Genomic DNA, 22,427 nt, shown 5'->3' with positions numbered 1-22,427 from the left:
AAACTGGGACTTGAGCAGACCTGTTCTATAAGGTAGCATGTGAATGACAGAAAAAGATTTTTCCTTGATTTTCGTCTACCAGATTCTACAGCAGAGAAATCCTACCTGACATCTCTTAAGAGGAGAAGCTTCTCGGGACGGTCCAAAATTGCAAGCAATGGTCTGACGAGATCCTCAATCCCTCCTTCCTGGATATACTGGTAGCAGAGGTAATGTTAGAGTAAGAGTTCAGTTTGTATATCTTTATGAAATATCCTCACGGCAAAAATTATTTCTAAAAGAAAGTATATCCAAGGCTGCTACCAATTAGTACTAACAAAATATAATTTCTTTGACTGTTTTTTGGCGCCATCTTTAGTTCAAAGATAAGAATGCTTTACTCAATAACCTAGAGGAGGGTTGCATAAACTTTTCATAGTTATATTTAGCGTCTTCAAGGGATCACAATTGAACTTAAAGGGAATCTAAATCACTTTAGACCCCCTGAACAGCCATGTAAGTCTTGAAAATACAAGGTAATAGATACAGTGGGGAAAAATAAATTTAGTCATTGACCAATTGTGCAAGTTCTCCCACTTAAAAAGATGAGAGAGGCCTGTGATTGACATCATAGGTAGACCACAACTACCTTACCTTGTCTGATTTGGCAAGATTTATTTAGCAAATTATGGTGGAAAATAAGTATTTGGTCACCTAAAAACATGCAAGATTTCTGGATCTCACAGACCTGTAACTTCTTTTTTAAGAGGCTCCTCTGTCCACCCCTCATTACCTGTAGTAATGGCACCTGTTTAAACTTGTTATCAGTATAAAAGACACCTGTCCACAACCTCTAACAGTCACACTTCAAACTCCACTATGGTGAAGACCAAAGAGCTGTTGAAGGACACCAGAATTCAAAACTGTAGCCCTGCACCAGGATGGGAAGACTGAATCTGCAATAGTCAAGCAGCTTGGGGTAATGAAATCAACAGTGAGAGCAATAATAAGAAAATGGAAGACATACCAGACCACTGATAATCTCTCTCGATCTGGGGCTCCATGCAAGATCTCATCCCGTGGGGTGAAAATGATAACAAGAACAGTGAGCAAAAATCCCAGAACCACAAGGGGGACCTAGTGAATGACCTGCATAGAGCAGGGACCACCGTAACAAAGGCTACCATCAGTAACACACTACGCCGCCAGGGACTCAGATCCTGCAGTGGCAGACGTGTCCCTCTGCTTAAGCCAGTACATAGCCGGGCCGGTCTGAAGTTTGCTAGAGAGCATTTGGATTATCCAGAAGAGTAACATCATGCTTTGGGGCTGTTTCTCTGCAAAGGGACCAGGAAGACTGATCCATGTACATGAAAGAATGAATGGGGCCATGTTTCATGAGATTTTGACTGCAAGCCTCCTTCCATCAGCAAGGGCATTGAAGATGAAACGTGCATGGGTCTTTCAGCATGATAATGATCCCAAGCACACCGCCAGGGCAACGAAGGAGTGGCTTCGTAAGAACCATATGAAGGTCCTTGAGTGGCATAGCCAGTCTCCAGATCTCAACCCCATAGAAAACCTTTGGAGGGAGATGAAAATCTGTGTTGCCCAGCGACAGGCCCAAAACATCACTGCTCTAGAGGAGATGGGCCAACATACCACCAACAGTGTGTGCCAACCTTGTGAAGACTTACAGAAAACGTTTGACCTCTGTCACTGCCAAAAAAGGATATATAAAAAAATATTGAGATGAACTTTTGTTAATGACCAAATACTTATTTTCCACCATAATTTGCAAAATAAATCTTGCCAAATCAGACAAGGTGATTTTCTGGATTTGTTTTCTCATTTTGACTCGCATAGTTGTGGTCTACCTATGATGTCAATTACAGGCCTCTCTCATCTTTTTAAATGGGAGAACTTGCATAATTGGTGGCTGACTAAACACTTTTTTTCCCCACTGCACATGTATGGCCAGAAAGTGCTACCCAAGGCCCCAAAGTGCTGACAAACTGCATTCTAAACTAATATGCTAATGAGGCTGGAAGTTCAATGGGGGCGGACCGATAAATTACAAGTGTATCAGTGTTTTTCATTACTGTCCATCATGTACATCCCTTTTCTCTTTGATTTATGCCTCATTTCTCTGCTGTGATTAATGGATTAATGTAGTTACTATGCATCAGTCTTCCCCCAATACACATCCAGTCTCTTTAGCATATATTGTAGCGGACTGTCGCCACAACACAAACACGATCCCATTATGGTCAACATGGTCTGTTGTGTCCCCCCAATGTCCAGCCTTCAGGCATTTAGAACGGCCATTCTTTTAGTATTTCTGTTCCTGTATGATGATACTAGCGAATAAGTGAAGAGAAACTAATAAATTATATATTCACATGGTGTCTTCTAACCGAAGGAGAGCAGATGAGGGAGCCACAGTGGTAGGGTGACCCAAACGGGTTCTGGAACCAGACTGCTAGGTCCACCTACCCTCACGTAAACCCATGAGTGGTGTCAAACCTGTGGCTCTCCAGATGTACCTCTCCCCTGTTCCTTAAAGTGCATCCTCATATTGTGAAGCCATGGGTACTTTAGGTTTGTTAATTACTGAGATATTTTTCCCTGGAAGCACAATGGCATCTGGCAAGCTTTTTTTGATACGGAGGCCAAGAGAAAACCTCAGTTGTAAGTATATGGAGGCCAAGTATGGAACCATAACTTTCAATGAGGGCAGTATAACATATCACCCCATGTCATAAAAGGGCTGTGTACATGTTCAGTATTGAGACAAGAGGTGAGTGAGCAAATAGTCTGTATTGGCTTTCTTGATAAAAACAAAAAGGTTTTCTCCTTCCCCAATCTTTATATTACTGACCCTGTGTAGAGGTGAAATGATCACTCCCTTACCCTGCGACAATGGCGCAGAACTGCCGCCACTTCATCCTCATTGAGTAGCTTTCGGGCCATGTCTTCGGTAACAGCCAATCGATCCTCCATAGTCATATCTCCATTGTAGAGAGCATTCAGATCGCGCTGTGCACCAAAGAAAAATGGACGAGTCCGATCTTTACCTAGAACAAAGCAGATGGATCTTCCTTATTTCTCATTCTGAAACCATAGTCAATGATAGTGGTCTTTAAGAATACATACACCCATCATCACCACCTATAGAAATCATCACCGGTAGAGCCTTGGGGTTTACTCACATCAGCGTATTAAAAATTGCAAAAAGTTGGACGAGTGTCCTGCGCATGTAATCCGTATGTTATAGGAGTGCACGATTTTTTTCTCATATTACACTTGTCCGATTTATACTCCAATGTCAGCGAATCTTTAGTAAATTTTCCCTCTGATCCTCTTTCTGAATTTTAGGTATGCACTTGGGGCTAAAAATAATTTTTGCAATTGGATTTTATTAAAACTGTTGCACTGTTTGACGATTACAGGCTTTTTGTTTTCCTATTTTTATGTGGTTTGTGGTCATGAATCAGCTGATGGAGCTCAGAAAAAGACAGATAAAAGAGCTACAAACTCTCTAATGAGACCATCACAAACAAACTCGCTGACAGATACTCCGATAACTCATTCTGCAGTCAGTAACAGAAAGAGCAACAAAAAAGCTATAGAAGGCAAATGGTGTAAAATGTTCAAAGACACTAACTTGCAAAAATTAATTTTAGTCCCAAATAAATGCATATAACTAAAATAAAAAAAATGTCCTCAGAGGTGGACCAAGTGTAACCCCTGCTAGCAAGGACTAGGACAGAGACTATGTTGTCTATTCAGTGACTTGCAGTCTTGGGTAGTTGGGAGTGAATTTTTTGAAAGGTAGTGGGTGGCCAAACAGTCACGAGGACCGATGGAATTGCTGGGCACATGTGTAATGCACACCGGAGCACAGGGCAATGGGATTATCCTCCAGTACACCGGGCATGGGTCGGATCCTCTGATAAGGGCACGTGGCTGTGGGCATGCGGGGGATAAACGTCGCTTCTTACCGTGCCCTCTGATGGTGTGATCTTGCCGACCTTCCCCCGTGATGTTGGTACAGAGGAAGACAGGAGAGGAAGAAAAGGGACGGAAGCAGGTGAACTGTTCAAGCAGATGAAACTTTTACTTGTAGAACACAGCCAAGAAGGAATTACAGCCAGAGATGATGCAGGGCAGACATGTGCAAATGACAAGGTTCCTCAGGCAGGCGTTTAGCGACAGATACAGGGAAAATGGCAGATGAGAGGTGTGACATTCAGCAAGTGTGAACAGAGCCTATTCTGTTCTCCAAACTGACATGATAGAGGTTCTCCCCATCCCACCGGGTTGGCGTTCCCCAGCAGATCCCTACATCCCTGCTTCCTCTGACCTTCATCATGTTGTAGGACTCCTGATCTCAAGCAACCACTCTCCAGGCCCGCACTCCTCATGTGTCCACAGTTTAGTATCTGGGTAGGCTAAGAGTGCTGTGCAGACCAGAGAATTCCATCTGCCTAAAAAGTTCTAGGATGTCCTACAGGTTTTTTCCAGTCAGTCTATAACTATCCCGCATGCTGGTAGGGGAAGAATAAGGATCTCCTCACATGTTCCTCTGGCTGATTTCCTTCTGTCCTCTCAAGATGTTGCTTACAATTTTGCAACTCTAGAACTCTCTACAATAAAACTTTTATCTAACTTTTGTACACTCAGGGACTCTATCCACTAAACTTCTGGCCTAGCAGCTGCTCTAGTAAGAGGATTTAACTATTACTGTACTAACAGTGTAACAGCAAATCATAAATAGACATATTCCAAAGACATACTGATAGGGAATTTAGATTGTGAGCCTCATCGGGGACAGTGATGATAATGTGTGCAAACTGTAAAGCCCTGCGGAATTTGTTAGCTCTATATCAAAAGATTATTATTATTATTATTATTATTATTATTATTAACAATAATTTACCCAGAGTTTACCTAGTAATACAACTCTGGGGTATTACACATATATACAGAGTGGCTGGTGATGTCACATAAGACCAGATTGGTGGTCTGTGCTGCTCCCACAGCATCACTCTAGGGTGCAACCTAGACTTGTGAATTACGGGATGGTCCCCTGGACCGAGTATTGCTTAGAATTGGACACGTAACTAAGATTCTGCAACCTTCAAGCACATTGTGTAACCAATGTGACCTGCAGCCACAAAGTGTTCTGTCCCATCCAGTGTGTTTTGAAACCATCAAATGTTCGTGCCACTTTTACAAGAAAGCAAAGTAATCTGTTACATGACTGTCATTTAGGAATTGCAAGGATTTCTTGTAGAACTTGGTAAGTTAAGGTGTATTTTAAAGGGGTTGTCCACTAGTAAGACAACCTCTTCTTAAACTAAATGTTTGGCCCCAATAAAATAAATAAACCTATACACGCCCCCATGATGGCTCTGTTCCAGTGGTGTCAGCAGTTGAGGTCCCGCAGCTGTAATGCGGTGAAATGTCACGTGATGCTCGGCGCCCAATCAGCACTGGGATCACTGTTCCCGCCTTCGGACAGACTGAACATGAAGCGGAGGTCCGGGCTGCAGCTGATCTCAGACTTCTTGGTGTTCATTTCAACAGTAGGCGGGGACAGTGACGCCAGCACTGATTGGGCACCGGGTGTCATTTCCCTCCATCACAGCCCCATGACCTCGAGAGCTGACATAACTGGAACAGAACCGGCACTGGAGGCACGTATCAGTTATATTATTTTATCAAGACCGAACATTTAGTTTAAGAAGGGGTTGTCCTAGTAGTAGACTTTTTGACTTTGGACAGGACCTTCTTGAGACCTGATTAAAGTATATTCACTGTATACCGTCACAGAATGGGTTTTCATTTTTAGGGATGAATAAGAATATAGGAACGCATGCTCATAACTGCCCCAACACATACAAAGATGCATCACTGTGAAGAAGGAACGCTTCTATATCATTGCGTCCAAAAATATAAAAAAAATACATATTGTTGATACTCAGGATAACAAAGAATGTCCTGAGCAAGGCTGCCAGAAGACACATCAAGTACATGGGCTAACTGATTTGCTGACCCATAGATTACAGTGAAGAAATGATTCACATAGTCTGGTAAATTTGCTGAAAATAAAAAATCTTCCATCATGTATGAGAATGTAGGTTCTTAAAAAGGTATCTGCATCTTTATATAGTTGTGGCAGGATCACGACAAACTGTGTGCACACATTACATTAGGATTTACCCTTCTTCAGGCTTCTCATCATAAATTTCTGAACAATATTAACTAGAAAAAAATAAAAAAATAATATTACAACTATGCAGAAGACAAATTACCGCTACTTACTGGAACCCATTGTTAAAGGATGGCAAACTGTACAGCGGCTTGCAAAAGTATTCACCCTCTCTGGGATTTTACCTATTTTATTACATTACAACCTGTGTTTAAATATTTTTGTAATCTGATCTGTGTGTGATGCATCAGCACTAAAAAACCTATGTTGGTGACGTGAAGAAAAATATAGCCGTATATTAAATTTGTAAGATCAAATAACTAAAAATTGGCATATGCATATGTTTTCACCCATTTTACTTAGAAGCCTCTAAAAATTTCTGGTGCAAGCAATTCCCTTCAAATCACATACTTAGTGACAGGACGTCCACCTGTATACAATCTAAGTGTCACATGTCGGTCAGTATATACACTTTACCTTTTCTGAAAGGCCACAGAGGCTGCAATACCATTAAGCAAGAGGCACCACTAACCAAACACCATGAAGACCAAGGAGATCTCCAAAAAAGTCAGGGACAAAGTTGTTGAGAAGTACAAGTCAGGGTTGGGTTACAAAAAAAAAATCCCAGTCTCTGATGATTCCCCAGAACACACTCAAACCCATTATCATCATATGGAAAGAACATGGTACCACAGCAAACCTGCCAAGAGAGGGCCGCCCACCAATACTCTCAGCCCGGGCAAGGAGGGCATTAAACAGAGACGCAGCACAGAGACCAAACGTAACCCTGGAGGACGTGCAGAGATACCAAGCAGAGAATGGAGTAACTGTCCTTACGGCCACAAAAAGCCATACACTCCATAGAGGAGGCTTTTATGAAAGAGTGGACAGAAAAAAGCCTTTACTCACACACTAAAATTGTAAGACTCATTTTGAGTTTGCAAAAAGCCATGTGGGAGACTATCCAAATGTATGGAGGAAGGTGCTGTGATCAGATGAGACCAAAATTGAGCTTTTTAGCCACCAAGGTAAACGCTATGTCTGGCATTAAACCAACATAGCTCATAACACCAAGAACAATATGCCAGCAGTCAAATATGGTGGTGGCAGCAGCATAGACAGGGGAAATGGTCTAGGTGAAGACGGATGGTGCGAAATACATGGATATTCTTCAGCAAAACCTATTTCGGTCTGTGAGTGATTTGATACTGGGATGGAGGTTCACCTTCCAACAAGAAAATGAACCAAAGCATACTGCTAAAGCAACCCTCGAGGTATTTTAAGGGGAAATGTGTAAATGTTTTGTAGTGGCCTACACAAAGTCCAGACCTTAATCCAATTGTGTATCTGTACTCAGACTTGAAGACTGCTGTTCATCAGAGGAAACCATCCAACTTGAAAAAGCTGGAGCAGTTTTGCCTTGAGGAATAGGCAAAAATCGCAGTGGCAAGATGTGGAAAGCTCATACAGACGTATCCAAAGTGACTTGCAGCTGTAATTGCCGCAAAAGGAGGCTCTGCAAAGTACTGACTTTAGGGAGGTGAATAGTTATGCACACTGAAGTTTTCAGTTATTTTGTCCTATCTGTTGTTTGCTTGACAATAAAAAGAAAACAAAATGTTCACAGTTTTAGGCATGTTCTTTACATGAACTGATGCAAACCCTCAAAAACAAAAACAGAGAAATTCCAGGTTGTTAGGCAGCAAAATAGGAAATATGCCAACGAGGTGAATACTTTCGCAAGCCACTGTACACTGATTGTCAAGAGTCAATTTCTTATATTTAAACCATTATATTACTTATTATAAATTAATAATTAATTAATATATACTGATATTTCTGAAATTCTAACAGCCATGAAGATGAACACTTTTAATTCAAAAAGAGCATGGGCATAAGTGTTCATTTACATGTACCATAGCCTTAAATGACTGCTGACTGGCTACAAAGAAGTATATCAGGCGCCCAGAGTTCTATGCCCCTAATCGATTGCTAATCTGATGATTATGTGTGCATAGGGTATCCTTGTTATCAGCAGCACATCTGTTTACACAGGACGATGTGCTGCTGACAACAATGATTTTAATATACAAATGTCGTTTTTCTGTCATTTCAACAATGATATTAATGCTAGCAAGAACAATACAATCATCCGACGAACCAGCGTTATGCTCATTTGTTTGATGATTGATGCTATCTTTACACAGGCCAATAACTGGCGTAAGAGCGATTACATTGCCGCCTCCTCAACACTGAATCTGCAACAACAAGAAGGAAAGGTCACTGTATTGAAAATCAGGATAGATAGACAGGTTACTGATCTGCAAATAAAGAAAAAAGTATTCAAAACATCTCGATTTATTCAGTATGAAGTGAGCAACACGTCTCCAGAATTGTCTCCCATTGAGCACATCTGGGATGTCGTTGGTCAGCAATTGCAAAGGGAGGAGCTGCCAGCAGAGGATCTTGATGATTTCCCCAAGTGCATTCAGCGCTGCAGAACATTCCGCAGACGACCATTAATTACCTCATTGATAGCAGCCACAGGTGTGTAAGTGTGTGGATTTCTGCACTCATACTTCATACTATATAAATCAAGATATCGGGATTGTTTTTCCATTTTTTTCATCAATTGAATATCATCAACATGTCTATCCATCCTCTGATTTCCTTAATTTCACGATTTTCTTTGTGCAGCAATTTCAGTGTTGACAGATCACGACAGATCACACATACAGTAGGCGGCCTAACACTGTGAAATTCCGCAAAATATTATAATTTTTTTTTCGCACTCAAATGTGATACCCTAATACAGGAAATCCTGCACAATCTGAAACAATAGGCGATTTCTTTCTGAAGCTCAGGTTCACTAAAGGTAATCTCAGCAGGATTTGGGGACCATTCAAATATAGGATCAGATTACAAGAAGGATAAATTGGATTGGTGACTAAATCCTTCTTAGCGGTGACAGGCTTTCCTTGGAGTAAGGTGTCACAGTGACAATAATGTGTGACAAGGCTGCTGCTGGAAAACAACGTATGGTAGACAATCGTACCAAGAAACATATTCCTGAAATTCCTGAAATCATCAAAAATGATTCTATTCAGAAAATAACATGTAATTATAGATGTAGCAGGGATGAATTTGCCATTTTTTTCCTTTTTGGATTTGCACAGTTTATTAACCTTTATTACTTTCTAAATTAAAGGTTTTCTTTTCCAGGCCATTAAAATACAGGTAAATGATGTATAAATGGTAAGTTTGGTCTATTAACTCAGATCCTCTATTCACCAGTCGCTGCTCCAGGCCAGATCCCAGGCTCTGTGCATTGCCAGTGTGGACAGGTTACCTGAGCAGTGAGGGAAGGGGGCAGGCTGATTCCTAATTTCCATAGATAAGCCAGTCCCCTTCCATTCCAACATATGAGGGAAAGGATATATATATAATCTGACAAAGGAGTTTACGCAACTGCCATTTAGAGTATAAAATATATTAACATTTATTTGGTTACCATCATAAAATACAAAGGGTACATAATATTTAATATCAACAAGGATAATATTCAAGTAACTATATGAAAGACCGATACAGGTAACAGGCACCACATAGCACACCTAAGGTAAATGACTGGAGGTCACAAGTTCAGCATGTAAAGTAAATTAAGTAATAAGCAATGAAAGATGGCGCTTACCGCAGGGGTACAGGGGTCTCTGTATCCTGGTTCCAGTCCGGTGTTCTGGACAGCCCACCCTATTTGCGGTAAGCGCCATCTTTCATTGCTTATTACTAGTGACTGTCTGTCACTCTACTGCACTTATTAGTAAGGTGGCTCCTTGCGGCTTTGCACATTACCAGTCTGCTGATTTTTTCAGACTGGTCCATTACTTGGGCTCCGCACACCGGTGGGATACCTGTTTCCGTTTTCCATCCTTATGCACTTTGTATTTAAACTTTTGTAAACATTCTATTTTCATGTGGTTTAATGTATGTATTTACACTTTGTATATTTAATAAACTTGTATACCCGTTATACTCCTTTATCCTCTTTGTCTTCATCATAAGTATGGAGTGGGTGGCCCTTTTTGCAGGCTTTGGGTTCTTTACCACTATTTAGTGCTAAATAGCCCTCCTTTTTTCCTCTTCAAAACATGTGCTCTGGTTTTGTTGTAGTTGATGTGCTGAAGTTGGAGTTCATAGTTGCTGCTGGAGATTGTTGTGTGCTGTTTTTGTGTGTATGCTTTCTCCATTATCCTAATCCCATTTCATTTTGTTCATTCCTATCCTTCCCTTTATTCCTCTCTACCTTGGTGTTTTTTGTATGTAAGTTGATTTATGTTATCCCTGTTTGTCTTACGTGTTTATACACTAGTATATCTGTCACAGGCCTCCCAGGGGGAGAAGACAGCTTAGGACCTTAATAGGAGCATAGTAAGGTGGGAGACTCAGACCTACCTTTAAGAGTACCCCAGGGACAGGGATATTTAGGGTCCCTGTTCCAGGGACAGTTTGAGGCCACCCTTCTTTATTGAAGACCATTACAGTGTTACAAAAACAGGCTGAACTCTACAATACAATGATGAATTGGGCTAAAAAAGTCTAATGAATCAGGGTCCTAATGGGCCCCTTGCTGGCAAACTCCCTCTTAGAATACAGCTGATAGAAAGGGGGCCCAACTGCGGACTGGGGGAGCCTAATTACAAGATGGGATTGCAATGGACATCCTCTATAAGGAGAGCTCAATTTCAAAGAAATCGCAATGTTGTTCCTAGCTACAGTCATGAGCAAGCAGTAAAATATGAAATAGCATTACAAAGCACAATGTATATAAAATGCAAAACAATTACCAATAAGCAATTGCCGAGAAATGATTTTTCCCAGCTAATTAAGACATCCTGGCACAAATATAACATCATTCACCTACATATATATAGTCATTGCTGACCGTTGTCGCTACAAAGGCGCAAAGTCATTCTGATCTTAATGAAAACTGCTTTGTGTCAATACACCATATACTAATTGTAATTTACAAAGATTTGGGGACCATGAAAGGAAGCAAATCTCAGTAATACCTTTCTCTGAATCGCCGTGTGAAGGGGACTTGCTTCTTCTCTTAGAATCCGGAATATAAGTTTCCTTACTGTTGGTTCCATTTTGTTTTCCAAGTCCGCCCTTAAAAAATAAGTTCATGAACGTCTTGGACCGTTGCAGGCCTGGACTTTCAGGAGTGGAACGCTTCTCTTTTTTCTTCTTCTTTCTGGCCTCTGCAAAAAATATAGTAAGAAAAAAGAATGAATGAAGACTTAAGCGCTTATGCAGAATTGCTTTTTTATCTTTATTCTGGAGTTAAAATTGTTCTAACCGTGACTTATTTTTACATGCGCCTTATTCACTATTCCATTTACTTGGTGATGACTGCTCTTTTTCTTTTTGGTTCAGCATTGTGGTTTTGGTTATATAGAATCTAAATCATCATTTGTGACTTTTCGAATTGCAGTAAAATTTTTGAGCAGAGATATTCTGTGTAGCCTAATGGAGTACAACATCTGCCATTTTTTTTGCCTAGCTGCAGACTAACTTTCTAAAGTTTAGTGAGAAGATTGTCATTTTACTTTAAGGGCTCGATCACACAAGTGTATAACTCAGAGGGGTGCTATGTTTTATCCGATGGCACTCGGAGCAAGGTTGTTCTACGGGGCACTGCTGATGTGTGTTCTCCTCATGCCGATGCAGCACGAGAAAAAAAATCACAGCATGCTGCAAGTGGATCCATAAGTGTGATGACACGCACCGAGTCTACATCGGACAGCATTTGGATGTCATCCCAGTGCAGTCTGATTTCCACAGACTCAGACAATGGAAAAGATGGAGAAATTAAGTTCTCCATCTTCTCCTCACCCGTGAAAAGACTTTCTTATGCGAGAGAATCGGATCACACTAAGCTGACACTCTACTCAAACTGGGACTAGAGTTTGTGAGAGAATTGGATCAATTATGTTAATGACTCTCTGCTCAGAGAGAATATACCATCATGTGACCCCGGTCTAAAAAAGGAGCAAAAGAGCACAAAAATAGGCATCTTTGACTTTGCACCAATTCATCAAACATTGTGTGCCCGTTTAGATAAATTTGGAGCAAAAGTAAAGACAAGACCAAAAAAATGACTTAAAGGAAACCTGTCACTAGATTCATGCTGCCCGAAATATAATGAATCAGAGCTGGGTGTATTATTGCAGCCAGATATGTCTTTTTCTGTAACACAGACACAGTCTGATTTTTTGTGTTGATCCGATTTACGGATGCAAATCAGGCATGCTGTGATCTTTTTTCTTAGACTGGGTTTCGGCCATGCAAGTCAATGAGTATGTGAGTGCAATCCAATGTTTTGTACGCGGACCAAACATACGGTCTGCAGAAGCCGTAATGAGAAGCAAGTGCCTCCATTACAGCTTGAATTGGAGGAAGCTTCAGGCCCAGCACGTAACCCTTTAGTTGCTGTGGTTTATGACTGAGGCATGATCTCAGAGGACTCCCCAACTCAGGAACTCCCCAATTCCCCAACTCAGAACCCGACTGCAGCCATTGTGACCTAGGAAGAACTTCAGAGCTGTGTGTTCAATAACAAAAGTGTAGGGACACAGAGAATAGTCATTATACATTAGTAGTTTTAATATACTATAAGTAAAATATAGAAGATATAATGTAAAAAAGATGTATAATATCTATACATAATGAAAAATTATCCTTTAATAGAAAAAAAAATAAAAAAAAAAATACTAAAGTCCACAGCCACATTCATATCATTATTAAGTATAAAATACATTATATTGTGTACATAATAATTAAAAACATAAACTGACACATTAAGTAAAAAAAACAGATGTAGACATTTTTTGCTCAACAAAAATAAAATAAAATTAAATAATAAATGATAAATACCATCAAAGAGAGCTGAAAATAATATTTCTTGTGAATAAAACAAAGCCTCATATGGCCATAACAATTAAAATAATCAAAGCATTATATTTGCTAAACAGCAGGTGGAAATGAAAAAAAAAGAAGAATGGTCATTACCTTTTCGGCCTGATCAGATTTGCTCCCAACTTTTTGAAAAGTGAGCGGAGCTCGGATGAGACAGGGTGGGACCAAAAGTCTGACAAATTTATCATCATTTACAAAACAAAAATGGCATGCGTTATGTAAAAATGTATGTCAGCACTTGGGGCCTGGCTGCAGTACTTTTCTGGCGGTGCCACATGGCAGTTTGGAAGGTGCACAAAATTCATTACAAACACAAGTGTCTTTATAAATTTGGTGTGCTGCGTTCATTAGTACTGGCTTACAAACCCGCAGTCTTAATAAATCAGGGCCATTGTGTTCTAATCTCTGCTTCCATTCTTCAGAAATTAAGTTAATTCAGATATGCTAATTCGGGTGGTCGGTGCACCCTGGGCATGTCAAAGAGGCTCAGAGCACCGTGCTGTTCACCGGTTCTGCATGCCAGCCTCCCTCACTGCCTGGCCTATGTGTTATCTGCACAAAGTGCTCACTTTAAAGCAACCCAGTGCGGTGACTCACTAGTGAGGAAGTTGGAGCATGTGTAATCAGTGCACTGAGCCTCTTGGTCACACCCAGGGTGCACCAAGCGCCCTAAGTAGAATGTTTGATTACATGTCAGTTTCGGCAGAATGGAGGCAGTGATTTGAACTTTAAGGGTGTGGGTTTGTATAAGGGCTATACTGCCAGGTGGTGCTGACACACTCCTTTCAATCCAGTTAAGGCTCTGGTCACAATACATATGACAACTACAGGAAGCCTACACTTATGTAATGTCCTAATGAACTTCAGGGGACAAGAAGATATGCGTCACTTTGTAATGGTGGCTGATTGGTTGGGGACCACTTCATATATAATATAAAAGAGAATCCGGCATTTATGATTATGCAAAAAAAAGAAAAAGTTGTGTCTATTTCAACTGAATTCCAGTATTTGTAACGTTTCGGTCTAATACTTAGACCTTCATTGGACGGATTGCTATTTAGATAGTCGTGTAAATGGTGGGATGCAAAATATCGCTGTACAGATAGAGGTACCAGCCCAAAAGACCCTACTTTTTAATGAGTCTCCTTTGGGTAAACCATTGGGTGGTTTAGATTTTGCACCTTTTCTTTTAACTTTCTTTTGAATAAAGTTTAGGCAACTACACTTTCCAGCAAAGTAGAATAAATGTGACAATGTAAGTTAGTATAAGCATGAGCAACACAGAAGTAAAGAAAGCCTAAAATAAATAGTTGGATTTCTACATGAAGAGTAAATATATAGGAAAAGTATAAAATGTATAAAAAAAATAAATAAATGTAGCAAAAAACTCACCCCACAGAGTAAGGTAACTCTGAGTTCTTTTGATGGGTTTTCGAGGTTTGCTAAGAGCTAATAACAAGGCTGTTTTTGGAGATTCTGAGCTAGGAACATCTCCCGATGATTTCCTCTGCTTCTTCTTAAACTGGGATTCAAGAAAACTCTCTGATCTTATGGCAGTGTCTTTAAGACGAACAGTAGGATGCACAGTCCTTTTGGTTTCACCAATGACCATTCCCATCTTGTGTGATCCTTCTTGATCCAGGAGCCCTGATGATGACATGTTGGGAACTGCTTGTATGGCAGTCTCTGACTGGTCCATGTAATTGGTCTCAAGTAAGGCTTCAGTAGAAATGCCAACATCGATCATTCCTGGTTCATACAAGGCTGGGCTGGAAATAAGTGCTTGATGGTATCCATTAATAGAACCTGGAGGAGGTCCAGAGGAATAAGAAGAAATAGAAGAGCTGGTTTCCGATGCTTGAGATAATTGCTGCAATTGGCCATTGGTTACTAATAAGGAGGAGAAGAAACAAAAAAAATGTATTATACGGCCCTAAAAGTAATTTTTTAAGTAAAAAAAAAAAAAGAAATTGCTTCTCTAACTCTTAGTGATCAGCGGTTACTGCTTTTGGTCGAGGACAAATGTAGTATTACATGTAGAGCAAGGACAGACTAGGTCCGCCACGAAGGTAAACACTCTTACCGAATGGCACTATGTACTGGCCCGTGAAGGAAAGTCCTGACCTGGAAAGTCTAAATCTACATGTCCTACAAGTACAGAATTTACACAGCAGGAAATTTTCTTTAGTTGTTTCATTTGTTGGACACTTTCTTAGTTAGAAAGGCTTGCTGGTGATAAGCTGAACACAGGAGGTCCCATGGTTGGGACCATAAGTGATAAGCTATGGGTGAACTTTGTAGTACATTTTCAAGTTCTCTGCAGGGCTAAGAAATGAAACTTTAGATCCAATCGAAATCATTGGGCTATCTGTGTAATACAAGGAATACCCTAGATCGTTTAGCTTAAGAGGTTTTTTTAAATGTGGATTTTGAAGGGGATCCATTCTCATATCCGTGTCCAAAACTACTTCAAATATTCTTTGTTGTGGATTTTAGCGAAGTTACTTCACTACTTGTAAACCTACAGCGACTAATATATCAAGTCATGTATACCGTGCTGATCAGCTGAAAGATTATTTCCCCAAGGACAGTGCCATCATCTGATCATGGCTAATAATCATCTGCTATTGATCATGCAGCTTAATGCAGCCCAGTTCTATTCAAGGAGATGAAAGTGAGCTGTATACCAAGCACAGCCACAACTGTATGTACAATAATATGCCTGGGTAATCCATGAAGGTACCGGTGAGCATCATGGCCTCTACATTCAGCTGGTCACCAGGGGTGAGTCAGAGTCCACCTAAAAAAAGGAAACCCCCGTAGCAAAGAGCCTAATAAAGTATTTGGAATAAGGCCTTCTAAACAAGACACCTCCTTTAATGAGGACCTGCCACTTGCAATAAATATGTAATTTTTTTTACCTGTTATAAATGCCGATGTTCTCCTGAATCCGGTGTTGTTTTTCTCTTGTTCCTGGGCCTCTCCGTTCCTTAAATATGACCTCCTCTTCCCTATTTATAAAGCTAAAGTTTTTAGCCAATTGGGCATGGTCCTCAATAAGACTGGATTCAAGAGAACAACAACATTTTCACCAAGTGCAAAAATTACATAAGGAATGGTAAACGATGGATACTTTTTAATTAAATTGCCTGATCACTTTTGAACGCAAAGCTTCCAAATAAAATCCTTTTTCCAGTACAGATCAGATCCTTCTTAATAAATTGGATTTAAAAAAGTGAATGAATATTCATCAGTCCTATTCTAGAATGTCAGGAAACCTTATATAAGAGCAGTATACATTCTCGAATGGAGTTCCTTGTACCAGGATTCCCTTCAAACGTGACGATCCTGTTTTATTATTCAGTACTTACATCGATTAAACCAACAATACTCTGCAATCATCTCCTTGTACGCAGGGTACATCCCCATCTCCTGTAAGACACAACGAGAGACGCGCTAATAAAATACACACGGACCTGCAAATATGAGATGAGCTGCAGAAAGTAAAACCTGATCGGCCTGCTTGATGAATAATACATTGCTCTTCACAGATGAAACCGTAGACACAGAGCCTTAAGTAAGTGACCCTGCAATGCCTTGAGACGCTGCCTGCGTGATGCTTGATTATACCCTTCCCTTTATGGAGGAGGTAATTAGCGGTAAGTCACTTACCCAGAAACAGGCGCGGGTTTTCACTAATGACTCTAACGCTGCAGCATGTCACTAGTACGGTAGTTTTCTTTTTATTGTTTAGAAAAAATATTTTGCTTTTAAGAATATTTGTGTATGATGTAGGTTTATCTCTTTTTCTAATTTTTCAACCAGTTATATCATAAATATTAATATTCTCCTTGGAGAATGAACGAGTCAGCAAGCCTAGTTATAATTCTGTGTGTGTCAAATTCTTTAAAAAGTTTCACGTTTGTCAAAAAATGAGCCAAACTTAAAACTTCGCCTGATGCATTACTTCAGGCAGAGACTAAAGCGAGATGTGGCAAAAAAAAGCGACATTTGGTAAAAGTCGCTTTTCATGAATCTGTCTAAACCAATTGGATAGGAAAAGTTGTCAAGGAAAAATAAAAAAAAAACAACTTAAAAATGACAGACAACTGGAAAAATGATATAGAGAATAAGGCGCAAATACTAAAGCCACTAAAAATGAGAAAATTACTCTAGTGGAGAAACAACAATAATGAATTGGGGCAATAGTTTTAATTATTATTTTAGCGGCGTAAAAAAAAAATTCTGACGTTTGTAAAGAAATATTTGGCTTGTGTTGCCTTTTTCCTGAGACCAGTAACTTCCTTATTTTCTCTTCAATTAGAGCTTGTTTTTTTGTTATGAGCTGTAGTTTCTTTTGTAGTTTCTTTTTCGGACCATAAGACGCACTGGACCATAAGACGCACCCAAATTTTTGGGGAGGAAAGTAGCAAAAAAAAGATTTTTTTATAAGAAGAGGGTCCATTTTATAATCCAAATTTAAGGTATTTAACCTGTGGGACGGCGGCGATGGAGTGGGCACCCCAGGAGACATGGTCCCTTCCTCAGGAAGCTGGTGGAGGCAGAAGTGGAGCAATGCTGCGGGCCCTGGGTGGGCCGGGCCAAGATGTCAGACTATGCATGGTCATCGGGAAAGTAATGAACTCCACCTTGCCTCATTGCCGAAATCAGGACCGCAGCATCGCACCGCTTCTGCTGCCTAATGAGGAACGGAATTTGCCTCCTGTGATGCAGCTCCACCACTACCACAACTTCCCAGGTAAGCTACATTTGAACTATAAGACGGACTCCCCATTTTCCTCTCAAATTTTTGGGAAAAAAGGGCGTCTTATAGTCCAAAATACATGGTATATATGAGCTCTATGTATTGTATTTTTGTAAGGAGATACAGCAACCGAAAAACAGCAATTCGGTGGTTACTATTTTATTTCTCTATACAGCATTTACCTTATGGACTAAATCATTTTATATTTTGGTAGACCAGACTTTTATGAATGCGGAGGTGAAGTAGCAAATATGCGTTTTTTATTTCTTGATTTTTGGCTGAGTAAAAATGGGTGATTGCAACTTTTTTATGTTTCAAAATTTTCTTATATTATTAAGAATATTTTTTTTTCTAATCTTCATTTTTTTCAGGAACTTATAGTGACATTTAAGGAGTTAAACAGCAGCCATCAGAGCTGGCTCTCTAATTGATTTTAGTACTTCACTATTGTGGGCTTTTGGCTTCTATTTTGTACATTTATTCCCCTGTGAAAAGTACAAAATCAAACTCGTTTGGGATTTTGGAACACTAGAATAGGGAATCCACTAGATTGCTGGATCTTTTAAGCCAAGTTCCTTATCTGTGCATAATGCTGCTATGCTTTGCGCCTTACATTTGGAGTGTGACCAGCTTGGTTTGCATTTATTGTTGCGGCTTGGAAACATTAGTTAAGTGATGTTTTTTTTGTATTTTGATAAAGTCAGTTAGCCATTAAAAGGTATCAACCACTGAGGACTCTCAATTCTAAATGTTTTTTTTGTAGGAATTTATCTTTTCCGTTTCATACAATCTCTAAATAAACTATTCTGGATTCACCTTGATTGTGAGCATGATGTGAGTTAACCCCTTTAGCACTTCGACCGCTTTACTATGGCTTATGTCTTCAAAGTTAATTCCGTTGGCTGCAAGAACTTGATCTCCAATTTTGATGCCTCTTTCTTCAGCTATTCCCCCTGAATCAACTCTGAGGACAAAACAAAAATATGATAAAATAAATGAGAGCTAAGATTTAGGAGACATATCGTGATGTATGGTATTTAAGATCACAACAGGTTTTATGACTTTACATCATTTCATAGATACCCAGATAAGTCCATAAGTCTTTTTTTTCCTCGTATTTGAAGCCACACTGATGGTAGTAATGTACACATGTACTAAAATGGATGAAAATCAGGTCTACATCACTGCAAAGTTTCTGGCTTGGGGTAGGAGAGGAGCTGTTGGGTCAGGAGTCGAAGATGGGTTGGAGCTGGGCTGCCAAGGACTTTGTAGTGATGTAGAATTGTAGTTCTAATGATGACTCATGCATGGAAAAGAGACTTCCAGTTTCTACATAGAACTTAGAAGGATTCAGCTAGTCGGTTTTTAAGCATGTGATGTCATAGACATCATGGAAAAGAGAAGAATTAACTGAGTAGAAAGGCAAAATAAGCAATTGTAAGTACACAGTGCCATATAATATGATGGCTGTGATATAATAAGAGGATAACAACTTTGATAGGAGGAGTGCTTCTTTAACTGTCCATGTACAGTAGATAATTTTCTCCCATTTACTCTTTTGACTGACAGCTATTTCTCCCAACTGCCCCCATACACATAAACCTGGCCGATCCTTCTCTCCACGAACATCTTTTATTGAGGGAGTGTCGGGAGGCTCCCATACATATTAAATGGCCATGTTTGGATGACTTTTCACTTACATGTTTAAGGGCCTTCAGCTTAAATTTTGTGTATTTTAGGCCAATTTTCTCATAAATCAGTGAAGCTTAAAAAATATACAGTTTCCAATTTTATTTGAGGTTATTGGGTGCAATCTGGAAAAATACAGCTACAAAAGTAATGAGAAACACAAAGTTGTAAAAAGCAATTTGATAGAACTTTATAAAAGATGGATGTTATATGCGACTTATGTCATATTTTTAGCTTCATGGAATATTTCAAGTTGCCAAACTTACCCAACTGCTCAGATGACTCAGACAACTACACCCAACAATCTATGAACTAAAATATAAAAGTACATTTGTTTGGACTCTTCACTTACTTGGAAACAAAGATCCCAAGTCCAAATTCTTTCCCCCCTCTAATGTTAAACCCCCAGCACGTGTCATCAGAGGACGTGTAGAGATGGACGATCCTTTTCATTCCATCTTCAGAGCTGCTGTCTGATGGTGTCGAACTTCCCTTCTCTACTATGAGTCTCTTATTCAGCACATCTACCCTGAAATTTTAGATAGGGAGATATATGATCTAATACATTGGTGACACAAACACTTATACACACTCTTACAACCAGTTATCGCTATAGTGAATCTCAATATATATATATATATATATATATATATATATATATATACATATATATATATATATATATATTTTTTATTTTTATTTTTAAAAAGCAGCAATTTTTCAAATATTGTGTATCTTGGGTAAACCCTTCCTACCAAGACCTATGTGTCTCCATGGTAACAGACTACTAAGGAAGACTATGTAGTCTGGCCATGCAGTCAAGCTCCCTTCAATCTTCCCCTACTTCTCCTAATCTACTGAGTGTGCAAGGTCTTGGTTGTAATCACTAGAACACATAGATCTGTATGGGAGCTGTAAACCTAAAACAGTAGGAAGTTTTTAATCAAGACCTAATGCAAAGTTGTTTTTTTATGACATTGAGGCCCAGATTTTTCTGATCCTTCTAAATTAAAGGAACTGGTGGCAATGCTACCTTACAGAAGCAGAGTGTGGAGCAGTAGATGATAGCATGATCAAGCAGTAGTAGGGACGCCATTATGTTGTTTTCTTTTGCCATGGGGCACCTTCTGCTGTATTGGCGTCACTACACATTTAATGTATAGCATAAAACAGTATATTGTTGCTATGCGACCCAGTAGACCTGGACACTTCAAGAATTGAAAAGCAAGGTATTCTTACACATGACTGATTTGCTGCTGGAAAATCTGCTGTGAAAATCCACAGTGGCAAAAAACACTGTGGATTTCATTGCAGAAATACTGTGGAGTAGCCAGAAGAGATGAGCGGACACGTGGATGTTCGCGTTCAGTCGAGCTGTAATCTAAAGTTCGGTTCAGGCACCAGAACTTGACCCAAACTTGACACCAAACCCAATAGAAGCCAATGGGAACCTTAAGTTTGGTGCTGGAAAATGGTTGGAGGGGGGCAGCAAAAGGAAGCAAAATGGGGGTAAGAGCAGAACAATTGCCCTGCAAACAAATATGGAAAGGAAAATGACTTAAAATAACATAGAATTAAAAAAAACATAAAAAATAATAATCTTGAACCAGGATGCAGAGGTCCAAGTGAAGGAGGAGGTTGAGGAGGAGGTGGAGGTGACCCTGGCATGTAGGTGGAAGAGGTGGATGAGGAGGTCGCCAACATTGTTCATTTTTTTGTTTTTGTATTTTTTTAAGAAAATTACTAAAAATAATAAGAAAAAAAAAAAGAAGGATGCAGAGGTCCATGTGGAGGATGAGGCTGAGGAGGAGGTGGAGATGGACGTGGAGTTGTAGATAGAATAAGAGAAGAAGGTAGCCAAGACTGTTTTTGTGCTTCCTTGATAAGGACAAGTTCTGTAGGATCCACGCCTGGTTCATTTTAATGAATGTGAGCTTGCTCATGTTGCCTGTGGACAGGCAGATGCGGCTGTCTGTGATCACACCTTGCCGCAGGGCAGGCCAGTACCTCCAAGGCATACAGTGCAAGCTCAGACCATGTGTCCAAGACCCAGAGCAGCGTGTATTGACTCATATTTGCTAGGTTGCCCAGAGGCAACAACAAACTGTCCAGAAGTGTCCACAACCTAAAAGCTTGTTTATTGGTTGCGCTGCAGTCTTTCAACAAACTTTACTCGGCATCAAACCCAAACAGTAAAACGGACTTACAAGAAAAAGTCCATGTTCGGAATTCGGTACTGGACACTAAGTGTCCGGTATGAACCCCAATCTTTACAGTTCGGGTTCTCTCATCCCCACTAGCCAGAGATATCACCGATTGCATTGCAAAGGCTGAACTCCCCATTGAAAATCTGCAGCATTCAAATCTGGAGCACTGAGTATTTTCCGCTGCTGATTATTTCTGCACAGTGTAAAAGAGATTTCTTTAAAAAAAAATTGCTAGTTAAATCTGTTGCTATTTTAATAAAATTAGTGTTTTATCAGCAAGAGATTATTACTAGAGAACTAGGTGTCTTGTGCCTCCTGGCCCAACCCCATTACCATCACTGATTAGCAGTCTTATGTCAATGTAAAGTGTTGATCAGGGTTGTTGGCAGGGATATACACAGCTCAGCATTTGAGCTCTGCTAGATCTGCAGCAGAGAAAACTGATTGTGTCACAACTACTGCGCCAAGTAAATTAGGTGATACATCCCTGTAATCAGGGTCTCTGTGCCTACATCACGCTGCTGTCAGAATACACACCAACAAACTGCTGACAGATTCCATTTAAAGCTATTTTTTTCTTTGCGTATTCAAT

The 22,427-nt window shown here is 39.9% G+C and overlaps 1 protein-coding gene across 6 annotated transcripts in view; it reads right to left on the bottom strand.

Moving 5' to 3' along the window:
• PDZD7 (PDZ domain containing 7) overlaps window positions 1-22,427 on the bottom strand; it is a 59,330-nt gene that overhangs the window by 21,952 nt on the left and 14,951 nt on the right. For 2 of the 6 annotated variants that reach the window (XM_077257079.1, XM_077257084.1), the window contains exons 4-12: window positions 19,981-20,157; window positions 18,756-18,903; window positions 16,546-16,606; window positions 16,096-16,185; window positions 14,567-15,064; window positions 11,266-11,457; window positions 6,208-6,249; window positions 2,893-3,056; window positions 106-197 (exon numbers count right to left, since the gene is read on the bottom strand). In XM_077257079.1, the coding sequence (XP_077113194.1) occupies window positions 106-197; window positions 2,893-3,056; window positions 6,208-6,249; window positions 11,266-11,457; window positions 14,567-15,064; window positions 16,096-16,185; window positions 16,546-16,606; window positions 18,756-18,903; window positions 19,981-20,157 (1,464 nt within the window). The remainder of the gene's footprint in view (window positions 1-105; window positions 198-2,892; window positions 3,057-6,207; window positions 6,250-11,265; window positions 11,458-14,566; window positions 15,065-16,095; window positions 16,186-16,545; window positions 16,607-18,755; window positions 18,904-19,980; window positions 20,158-22,427) is intronic. The other 4 variants (XR_013213847.1, XM_077257082.1, XM_077257081.1 and 1 more) reach the window with 3 other exon arrangements.

Source organism: Ranitomeya variabilis, chromosome 4 (assembly GCF_051348905.1).
Source record: "Ranitomeya variabilis isolate aRanVar5 chromosome 4, aRanVar5.hap1, whole genome shotgun sequence".
NCBI lineage: Eukaryota > Metazoa > Chordata > Amphibia > Anura > Dendrobatidae > Ranitomeya > Ranitomeya variabilis.
The sequence above is the reverse complement of the archived record's forward strand: the minus strand, read 5'-3'. Positions and strand labels throughout refer to the sequence as shown.